Here is an 11,689-nt window from a genome sequence, read left to right as displayed (position 1 = left end):
CCTCCTGTCATCGCTCTAGGCTGTCCTGTCAATAAAACCTAAAAGGACAAAAAAAAAGAAAGAAAAAGAAACATGTCAGACATGTACTACATATTATGGAACATAAATATAAGACATTCAAATAAATAATGACTGCAAATTGAATCTGCTTGTGGTTATAAAGGTACAAAACAACACATCATTCCTCTTTGAAAAGATATTTGTACAGCTTAACAGTTTTGTTACTTATTTTTAGTGTTGATATTCTTTAAATCCGCACAGGAAACCTATGAAATTAAGGGACATTTGGGGAAATTCAAATTGACATTACATCATTGATAAATTCCCAATAAAGTCAATGTCAATAATGACATTTTTACGCTCAATTTTGAAATCATCATTAATTTTACACAATATATAACTTTCCAGTGGAGTAAAACAAATGTGATAAAGATTCTGGTTCATCATTACAAAAGATAAAGGGACCAGAGCCAGGTGCACCCCCCAGGCTTTCCCTCCTGGAGACATGACTGTGTTTAAATTAAAAGCTGTGGATTGATGAGCAGACGACACATGACCCTGCACACCTCCCTCCCTCCCTGCTGCAGAGCGCTGCTGGCTGCTGCAGGCTGCGGCTGCTGTCATTGGTCAGACAGCCGCTGACAAAAAGTGGGACGTTCCCGGAAAAATCGCTAACCGGAAGGGAAGGCCAGAGCCCAAGAAGAAGAAGCAGACAGCCGCCGCCGATGAGACCAGCGAAAGAAGAAAAAGTACTGTAAGTCTAACAACTTGAAATTACAGAAGATGGTGATGAAGAGCAACACTGAACGCGTGCTGGCCCCCCTGGCTCAGCTGTCAATCGTATCTCTGTCAAATTTTTTTTTGCTCAACCGATCAGCCAAGTCCGGGTTCAGCCGAAATGTCCATCAGACTGGGCTCGAGAGAGGCTACGAGCTTCTCGCCCTGTGACACCACACAAAACGTCCCCAAAGCCTCGGCACGCACATTACCGAGAGGCATATGACTTGTGTGTGTGTGTCCGCAAGCAGACACACTAACAAGTCCGAGCTTTCGAGGTGGTCTAATGTCAAACAGCTGACGACGTGCGGCCGAGAAAAGGAAAGTTGTCTATTGACGTTTTCGACAGTTGGCTATAGGTGCTAACCTAGCTAGCGCCACCACAATTCAAGTTTTCCTCTCGGCAGCTTATCGTGTGTTTTTTTTTTAAACGACGATTCATGCTAGCAAGCTAGTGATCATGCTAGGTGAGTGATAATTTAATGATGTCGCCGAGGTTAGCCTGTCGACATTGGTGAGTTGGCAAAGTGCTCGGCACAACTACGAGTCAGTGTGTTGTGCTACCTAGCGTGAGTTATTGATGGCGGACCGGCTACGTCAACTTCATGTTGCCCTTAATTTAGCTACCGGACACATCTTGGTTAGCTGTCTGCTGTGTTGGGTTTACGAGTTAGCCACGTCTAGCTAGTCGCAACCAGACAGAGGTAAACATTTTAAACTAGCTTTCAACTAGCTGACTTTAATGTAATTGTAACTGTGCTCGAGAAGAGTGGCAGGACGCACTTGTTGGGTCAAAGCTAATAATTGTTGTTACCTTCACAGTCACAGGTTTATGTGTGTGTTAGCTGTCAAGCCTCCTGTTTTCCTCAAGTGGATCTACTTTAAACGGGTCGTTTGACGTTTAGTTTAATGTTTAATGTCAGTTTTCAGATGTGCCTTGTAGCTTTAACTTGGGCACTCATTTGAGATAGTAAATAGGGTTCACAGTTTTTCACTCTCGGGCCTTTTTTAAATACCAGCAAGCTTTCAGAAGTGTCATCACATTAGGTGTCATAAAGGTGCCATTACTGCTGACGAGATTGTTGTTGTATTTCAGCCAATTAGCATTGTTGAGGTTATAATGTGTCTCCATTTAAGAGCCAAAATATTCACATACTGCATGTGCCTTCGAAGCTTCGCTTTATGACTTAATAGGGGGCGCAGAGTTTGGACCTTTGGGACGCAGAATGGATTTACAATTACTTGCTTTGGCACCTGTTACGTTTATGGTGTATGGACCTTGTCCTTAGAAAGTGGTGACGCATCTTGACAGACCAGTCCTGATAGAAGGACAGTGAGTATGTCCCCCATCAGTATACATAACATTTGTGTAAGGGGTTACTAAGGACACCTCTCTTTTCTTAGTCAGGTTATGTTTCAGCACTGTCTGAGGTTGCAGGTTTGGGAATTTGGCATTGTAGGAGGGCTCCATTAGTTGTCAGCTATTTTTATAATCAGTTCGACAGTTTGAGTAATGTTTTTAAAGAAGAAAAGGCAAAATTCTCTAAATCCAGCTTCTTAAATGTGAATGTTTGTCATTTCTTTACTCATATTTTGACAGTAAACTGAAAACCTTTGGTTTGTGGACAAAACAAGACATTTGAGGACTTCATCTTGGCCTTGGGGGAAGATTCATTGAAATATTTCACCATTTTGAAACATTTAATAGGCCGAACAACTAATCGATTAATCACAAAAATGGAACTGGCGCTTAAGCGAAAATAATCAGTTTTTGCAGCCCTACATAGTAGTGTTTTTTAATTTTCTACAGTGTATTATGAACTGAGTGCTCTGTTTTCCAACAACTATGCCCTATCTAACGTGTTTTTTATATCTTCAAAAAGGAGTCGATTTTAAAGCTTTTGCTCTGATCATTTCCAAAAAAAAAAACTGCCAGGAAACCCAAAAAAGTACAAAGGTTTGTGTTACGTGGCTCGATGAGTTATGAGATGCAGAAAAGATTTTATTTTCATTGCAGCTAGTATGGGAGCTGGTATTCGCTCTCAGATTTGCTTGCATAAAGGAAGAACTTGCAAGAGAAGGTCTGCTTTTGTTTTTTCTGGTGCCATGTTTAGACATAGGAAAAACTGTGCAAGACTCAGCCTATACTGTAGTAATCTCAAATGGTGAGCAGTTTTGTAACCGTGTTGTAAATGTTTTTAAACTTGTGGGTTAGGTCTGAATTTTTGACTGTGATTTTAGAGGGAGGTGCTGACTTTGGTCTGGGCCATGGATAACCTTTAGTCCTGTGTTAGGATGCTGAGCTTTTCACACTGAAGTCATGAGAAAAGGAAGTTCCTGTGATTCCCTATTGACGTGGCTAACTGCTAGTGATGAGTATCCTGTTTGCTTTTCCAAACAAGAGCTTTTCCTGTTTTACTTGAAATCCCAAGGTTTGTTATGCTCCTGTATCTTTATCGTGTTACATATACAAGCTGTATAGCCCATTATCTGTAGGTCTTGAGCACATGGTTTCACTCTGTGGAAATTTCCTACTTCCTGGCGAGACCATTTGGCATAATTGGCAAAAGGAGGATGGTGATGCATCCCTCATATCAGACACCACCAGTTCTTCCAGGACCCCACCCTTCACCTGAAGTGAGCAGCACAAGTCCCTGCTTGCTTTCACAAAACTGGTTAATGACACCAACTGCAGAGATTGTTGGACTACAACTTAAATGGAATTTATGGCTGAGTTCAGATTCTTGCACAGTCATTACACATTGGCACATTGTTTGTTGAGTATGCTACCAATTATATGTTTATATTCTGTAATCAAAAGCCAACTTCCTCGTGAAGAACTCACCTGTCAAATTTTAGATTGCATTGCCTGCAATGAAAAAAAAACCAAACACATTTGTAGTTTTAATTTTAATGACATTTTTGCAAAAATGAGGCTTCCTTTTTTGTGCCGCGGATGAAGAGAAGAATCAAAACTTTGTCTGAACATTCGTGCCACAACAGTTAGACTTGACACTCCTGCACAAAATACCATAAAGGCCACTGTACAAAATACATAATAAAATGGTCCTTTTCTTCGAAGCTAGGAGTCTTAAAAAATTCTGGGAACTTGTTCTTAACAGGAACTCAGATCTAATCATTTTGTCGGAGTTTGCAGTACAAAGAATTTTTTACCATGAACTGTCTTATGTCACTGAGAATGACGTCACTTTATTACTGTCATTACTGAGTAATGCCACCGTCCGTATCCTCTCATTCTTTGTTTTTGCTACATGCGACAACACAACACAGAGGAAGGGACTAAATGACTGTGGGAGCTTTCATAGAATGAACCACAAGTATTCATTGGAATATTATATATCAGCTCTCATCCATACAGGTATTTAATTTGCACATCCCAACATTTAAGAGATCAATGCACTGCAGTCTCTGCTAAGTGCTTGGATATCTGGCAGCAGAGCGTAGGGGAGGCCATGATGAATATTTCACAGGCTCTCCTCCTAGTTTGCTCCTTCTTCCTGCCTTTTCTCTGACCCATGTCCCACTGTCTCTCTCTCTCTGACCCACTTCCCTGTGGAGGTCTTCAGAGCCCATTAGGGATGCCATCAAAGCATTCGTCGCAGGCTGCTTAAGATGTGCGCAGGTCTGTCTCTGTACAACAAAGAGCCTCTGATTGCAAGCTAGAGGACCGCGTCTACCTTTTGACATCGTATACAGTCAGTGTATACGGTCAGTGTGTGTAGAACTGATGCAGTAATTGTTTTTTCCTAATAGTTGTATCCTGCAGTATCTGTTGCTAGCAAAAACTTCAGCCAAGGACACACTTTGTACTCTTTAGGCCTTTGAACCTTCCTTCGCTGTATTCCTCCTGTGAATCGCTGCAGCAAAGTGGTTTTGTTTTGACTAAAATTGAAATATAGAGTACCAGTGAGGCCTGTTCTTGAAATAAGTCTACACTACCCACCACCTCTCTTATCCAAACCTTTTGAATCTGTGGTTCTGTGCCCAGACAAATGTACAGTTTCTAAAATTGTCCATATGCGATGAAGACTTACTTTTCAGTAAAAGATAACGCAGTGTGTCCCGCAGGATCACTGAAACATGCTTTCAGTGATTTAATATATTTTGTCTACAATAAAACATTCCTCTGCAATTGGGCTAGATTTGAGGCGCTTGCTAGTCGGCGTGCCCCCTCCCTCTCTTTGCTTCCTGTCGTGAGGAATGTGAACAGGTGAGAGCTCAGCTCTGCGGCTTGCAATCAAATGAGTACAGACCGACTTTGACCCAGTGAACAGAGTGCCTTTATTCGTTCTCCAACTCTGCTACCGCTGTGAAGGACTCCCACTGCTCTTTCACGCCTTGTGATGGTGTTTGTCTGCCTGTTAGACCTTTTAGTGCACTGCAGAGATGTCTGCTGCAGGTGGATACAAGTGTACTTCCGTGCACCCTTTTTAAAATCCATATTGAAAGTAAACACATTTGGTAACATATTGAAGTTAGAGACTATTTCTTTAATCATAAACCATGCAATGCCACTGTGTTTAGTAAGCAGACTTATTTTTAAGATTGAATAAAGGGGGAAAACTGTAAAGGTGCGGGTATGTTTTTAGGTCCTATGACGCTCTGCAATGTCTAAAATTAAACTAATGCTACAACACATGATGGTAGAGATAAACCTGCACAGCAGAAATTAGCTGCATGCTGCATGGTTGGTACACTGTCAAATGAAACATGCCAGTTCTGAATATTTTATGGACGGAGCCGTGACCTGTTGTCACATGCTGAAGCTTAAACCCAGCTCAGTATCGAGCCGAGAAGAAGCACAGCATAACCAAACCCTATAGACTATTTAATCCAGTCCTGACGTTTCCCTTCTCACTCAGGAACAGTCAAACCTCTTACTCTTTTTCAGAAACAAAGCTCAGGCTATCCCAACTTTTAATGTGCTCAGCAGTAAAAATGTGTTCTGCAATCTTAACTTCCTGCTTTGAGCTGAGTTGTGTTTCCTGTCTTTTGACCAAGCAGAAGCTGGCTGACCTCATGTGTATCACCCAACTGAAAAAAAGATTAGGCAAGGTTTCAGATACGCAAAGCAGGCCTGAGTAAAGAGAAAAAAACCGTTGGCTTATTTTTGTCTTATCAAGAGAAGTTGTGAAGCTTTTTTTGTGCCAAATCAGGCTGGATGAACTATTTGTAAAAGTTTTTTTCGTAAGGCAGCCTCTCAGATTATAAAGTACCGCAACAAGAATGAGTCAGAAACATAGCTTACATTTTATTAATGCCTCAGCGAAATACGGTGACTGGACGTTGCAGTGTTAAAGATAATTACTGTGTGACTTGCTGATTAATGTTAATGGTTTATTTTTAGTACATTAGCAGGGTTTGGTGCAGCATCGTGGAAACTGCAGCAGACAACTTAACGCCATGTAAAAACAGCAGCAGACATCTGTTAAGAGATGACTCACAGGAAGAGATGTGCCGAACATGCACAATTTGTACGGTTTATGTATATTCATATATATATCTAAATTCTTCAAACGTAGTTGTACATTTGTTTAATGTCTTTATCTTATTTTAAAATACTGAAGTAAAGCTAGGGTGGTGTACAGTGATGTAAAAACACACACTGTTAAGACAGCCTGTGGGAGCATGACAGAGCACCCAGCTTCAAATAAGACAGCACTGTTTATACTAAACATGGTTAAATAACAGATCTTATCTGGAGGCCCAGTCCCAGTGTGATGCAGGTTTTTATGTCAACAACAATGTAAACTTAGCTACTGTTGATATATTTTACAGTTAAACTATATTTTACTAATTGTGTGGTGTTTTCCAGCTCCCACTGGTGAGGTCTCCTCTTCCTCTGGCTCATCTACCTGCCTGAACTGAACATACCCCTGTCTAGCTCAGCCTCACCCAGCCCTCGCAAGCCCCTGCGCCAAACCCAAGCCTAAATTCAACCAGACTTCCTCCCTCTTCACCCGGCTTGCTCCCAGTCTTCAACACTGCGCCATGGCAGGGCGAGGCGGACCAGCACGGACCAACGGCACAGCAGCGAGCAACAAGATCTGCCAGTTCAAGCTGGTGCTGTTGGGGGAATCGGCGGTGGGGAAGTCCAGCTTGGTGCTGCGCTTTGTCAAAGGCCAGTTCCACGAGTACCAGGAGAGCACCATCGGAGGTGAGGCTTGGCTGTCCGTCATGTTTAACTGCTTCACAGCTGTACATCTCTTCAGCTCAGAGGAGTCATTCTATACAATTTATACATGATATTTAAGAAGACATAATAAATAAGTTTCCAACCCATGCATAATTCAGCTGTAGATAATCTTTATGTTTTTGTTATCTTGTACTCACTCTAAAACTTTTACATGTCAGTGGACATAACAGGAATGCTGAAGCAGAAGAAAACATGTCCTTGCCAGTACAGAAGAACTGCTTGGTTGTAGGTCTTAATCTTTTCTGATGTCAGAGCCTGTACAGGAGGAGGGCTGGCAGAACCAGTTCTCTGCAGCTGATCAGCTGACTCTCCCATGAGCCACCTAGCTCTTCACACATGGCAGACATGTAGTTTGATTTTGCAGAAACGTATTCCGTACATATCTTGAGATTTTCTGGCGATAAAGGGCAGAAAATAGTTTGTTCCGTCTCTCGCTCTTTGGCAGCAGAGGAGTACAGTTATTTGAAACAGGAAGGAATTGAGACAACAATGGGGGGTTTCCTGGACCTCTTGTAGATCAGTGAAGCTGATCAAAGAGTCATTTTAAAAGAAGAATATGATACTGTCTGTAACTATGATATTTTTGCAAAGTGGTGTGCTTAAATGTGTTGGCTCTACATGACTGTAACTACAGCCTGAGGGCCACAGAAGTCAACTTTTAACTGTGATGTCAGGTGCAAATCTTCAGTCCAGATCGAAAGACAACAGTGACATGTTTCCACTGGAGCGGCTGACTTCTGAGAAGTCACTGAACCTGTTGTTCATTATTTCATTAACTTCGCTCACATCTTTCCCACCGGCTTACCAAAGCTTATTAGCAGGATAAGTTCACCCAAAAATGAAATGCCACTCATTACCTGCTCACCCCCCCATGCTGATGACTTAAAATCATCTCTGGAGCTTCGCAGCACAACGACATTGCTCAACCTCAACGAGTCAATCCAAGTCTTAACTGCTCCCCGTCTGAAGTGGGTTCACAAGCTCAACACACGTCCGGAGTGTAAATATTGTCTCTTCAAATCAACTTGGGTTCTTGGCTTCCTGAGACTTTATGGAGCCTTTTTATTTTATTTCTCAGTTGTTTTAGTGTTTTTTAAATCAATTCTACTTCAGCTGTTTGAAATGTTTTGTGGGCTATAAAACTTCACCCAACTTTCCATCAGCATGAGGGAGAGTAGATAGTGACTGAATTTATAAGAAAATAAGGCTGGCAAGATGAGAAATTCACATTGGCCAATGATCACAGTGGAAGAGCCAGAACTAGTATATGTTTGGCATTTTTACTAGAAAAATTACTGAAACTATTAATCGATTATCAAAACAGTTATTTTATTTAATTTTCTATCACTTCTACTTGTAATTCCAGCTCTGCTAGTAGACTTGATCTGGTAAACTGAGACATTAACTACATTAATATATTAACTAGCACCAGCTTTACATTTTCTGTCACTTCTTTTTTGTTGCATGTTTCACCAACACTTCCATGTTTCCTAAATCTTCTGAGTAATGTGGCTTTAGGATGAACAGACAGGATGTTCAGTGCTTACACTCACAGAAGCCTCAAAACGAGTCAGCATGTTTTCATTTCTACTGAACTTGTGGTCAGCTGCACGCCTGGTCAAAGATTACAAAGCTTTAAAGTATGTGCTCAGTTTCCTCTGTCATGTGACAGTCGGCTGAGTAAGCGAGTTGTGTGCTATTGAGCCTCCTCTTTATGTTGTTACTGTAAACCTGATATTTCTTTAATGTTTTGTGTATTTCCACCTGCACTCGTGCTGGACTTTCTTGCCCATGTGGTTAATATAGCACCATACCTCCCTGAATTAAATTTGAAATCTTCCTTTTTTGTCTTTTTATAATCTTAATCACTGCATTTAGAAGCCTCAGTCATGAGTCCTGCGAACACAAGTGTAATTCTCTGATTTTATTCTCTTTCCAGCTGCCTTCCTCACACAGACAGTATGTTTGGATGATACAACAGTCAAGTTTGAGATCTGGGACACTGCAGGACAGGAACGGTATCACAGCTTAGCACCCATGTACTACAGGGGAGCCCAGGCTGCCATTGTGGTCTACGACATCACCAACACAGTAAGTTAGCGTTGACAGACACAGGAAGTCAAAGACAGTTGAAAGTCTTGTGTCATTTGTCCCTCGTCTCCCAGCTTGGGTTGATGATTGTTTACTTCAAGAGACAGCTACAGACCTTTGCTCCTCTGCCATGTAAAACCTGGATCAGGGATTTAAAGTTTAAAAGCACTGTGTCTCATGATTATGTTTTTGTTTTTTTTAAAGGATACATTCACACGTGCAAAGAACTGGGTGAAGGAGCTGCAGCGACAGGCCAGCCCGAACATTGTTATTGCACTGGCAGGAAACAAAGCGGATCTGGCCAACAAGAGAGCTGTAGATTTCCAGGTAAAGAGAAGATTTTAACAGTCAGAAAATTATTAATTAAATTAGAACAAGCTGTCAGTTTGCCTGTTGCTCTTTTGTTTCTACAGGAAGCACAAGCATATGCAGATGACAACAGTTTGCTGTTCATGGAGACTTCGGCCAAGACTGCTATGAATGTCAATGAGATTTTTATGGCTATAGGTAAGTGCCCCTTAAAACTCACAAGGACACATTAACTGTTATGTAAACTAGACTTTTGTTGCCGCCACCTCTGGCTCTAAATAAAATAGTTGTCATTATTTTCAAATGGAGCATCACCGATATATCAGCCAATCCAGTAATGGTCGGGCTCTACTTTCTAATCTTTTATTGACAAAACGGTGCTAAAAAAATTGTCAGAATAAACAACACTCAAATGAGTCATTTGTTACCACAGTGCAGAAAGTAATAAATTGTTCTTCTGATCCAAAACAGCCAAGAAGCTTCCCAAGAACGAGCCTCAGGGTGGAGCGGGCACTGGTGGACGGGCCAGAGGTGGAGTGGACCTGCAGGAAGCTGCACCACAGGGCAGAAGTGGCCAGTGCTGTGGGGGCGGGAACTAACTAACACAACAACAAGTCAGCTGACCCAACCAATCTACAGCTTCGATCAACCAGACCAGATATTAGCCAGCTGTCAAACAACGTCCCATCGGTCAACCAAACCACGGTCGGACCAACTACCCTCTGAGCAACACAGCACCAATAAACTGTTTGGCCAGTAAACTGCCAGACCCGGTTCCAACTGACGAACCAACCAACAGACCAAGAAATCAACCCACAGGCTTATTTACAGAATCATGTTTTAACCCGAGGACTTGCCAATCCATGACCTCTCTATTGATGATGGACACTTGACGTCACCTTAGGGGAAAAAAAACGCATCCCATTCATGGAAGAAGGAAAAAAAAAAGATCAGTCATTATCGGTGGCACTTAAAAGGGCCATCCTGCTCACCTTTGTTTCTGTATTTGTGTATAGGGAAAAAAATAATGCAACAAGAAGGAATATAAACAGGCTCATTGGCCCTGTCCTTTCTCTTCTACCCCCTGCTTTGCCACGCACCATAAATTTCTTAAGTATTTCCATCATGGTCGTATGACAATGTTAAAACTTTCCAGTCCAGGTGCATGCAGCAGTCCTTCACTTTTCTGTCTTGTTCCTGGTCCGCTTCCTGGAAAAGATGAAGAGAGAAGGTTCGTAACAGGAGGACGGGAATGGACAGATTTCCTTCTTGATAGAGCTGTGTAGAATGAATTATTACATTGTTATTGTTATCACTATTATTATTACTTCAACTTCTTTTGACACAGGCTGTTCAGTATGATTTTTAAAGCCTTTAAGGTTTTACAATCATCCATCTATGTTATCAAACCATATACAGTAAGTAGTACTTTATTAACATTGTCACCCATGAGTAATTTTAGCATTAATGTAATGTTTTTGAATCATCAGTGTACAATTACAAATACATAAAGCAAGATTTGTTTTCTTGACCAAAATCACAACTGTGTATTGACAACATTGCTGTATTTGTATCAGACTTTTCAAGTTTATAATCAATCAGTAGTTATTGTCAAAACAATATCTTCCCAATCTCTACATGATGTTTCGTTAACCTTAATTATTTTGTGATGGATTTTTTTTTTTTTTTTTTTTTTTTTTTTTATGTCTTAATTTTTTTCTGAAGATCTATGGTATTAAATGCACTGGTTCTGTCTCATCATCTTTGTGAATTGAGATGTTATCGTCAGCTTCCTTTCCTTTTTCTTTTCTCTCTTTGTTTTTACTGTTCATATCAGGGAGGGTTTGCTTTCGGCAGCGTTGTCATCCTGTTATGGCATCAACAACTAGCACAACAGTACCTGCACAGCAGCCGCTGCTGCTAGGTGGGGGATCATGGGGAGGGGTGGGGTCATGGGTAGAGAAATAAGAAAAAAAAAAATGTAATTTTACCAATAAACAAGGGGAAGGTATCTTTTTGTATGCCTGTTTAATCATTTCACCTTTTCCTGATAGTAATGACTCAGTCATTTCATAACTAGAGAAAACTGACAGTGAAATATTTGCTTTTGATAATATTTCATTTAAACCATCTTAGGTCAGAGTTTATAAAAATACAAATATCTATACAAAAATAACTAATTGTTTTTAGACTGCACAAGTGTGTAAATGCTGAAGGGAATATGATTTGCAAATATACAACATTTGTAAATAAGATTTATTAATACTTATGTCCTATTATCCTCACCCCAGACAA

General features: G+C 40.9%; 1 protein-coding gene across 1 annotated transcript; it reads left to right on the top strand.

Moving 5' to 3' along the window:
- The first annotated feature begins 585 nt into the window (after positions 1–585).
- rab5c (RAB5C, member RAS oncogene family) lies at positions 586–11,405 on the top strand. The gene is made up of 6 exons (XM_073494311.1): positions 586–754; positions 6,614–6,955; positions 8,934–9,085; positions 9,290–9,412; positions 9,499–9,592; positions 9,866–11,405. The coding sequence occupies exons 2-6, from the start codon at positions 6,790–6,792 to the stop codon at positions 9,991–9,993; spliced, it is 663 nt and encodes a 220-aa protein (XP_073350412.1). The 5' UTR covers positions 586–754; positions 6,614–6,789; the 3' UTR covers positions 9,994–11,405.
- Positions 11,406–11,689: the final 284 nt, after the last annotated feature.

Source organism: Pagrus major, chromosome 23 (genome assembly GCF_040436345.1).
Source record: "Pagrus major chromosome 23, Pma_NU_1.0".
Classification (NCBI taxonomy): domain Eukaryota; kingdom Metazoa; phylum Chordata; class Actinopteri; order Spariformes; family Sparidae; genus Pagrus; species Pagrus major.
The sequence above is the reverse complement of the archived record's forward strand: the minus strand, read 5'-3'. Positions and strand labels throughout refer to the sequence as shown.

Coding starts and splice junctions, on each gene's coding strand:
- rab5c (XM_073494311.1), top strand. CDS start 6,790: ATGGCAGGGCGAGGCGGACCAGCACGGACCAACGGCACAGCAGCGAGC. Junction 9,086..9,289: donor TCTACGACATCACCAACACA/GTAAGTTAGCGT, acceptor TTTTTTTTAAAG/GATACATTCACACGTGCAAA. Junction 9,413..9,498: donor AGAGAGCTGTAGATTTCCAG/GTAAAGAGAAGA, acceptor TTGTTTCTACAG/GAAGCACAAGCATATGCAGA.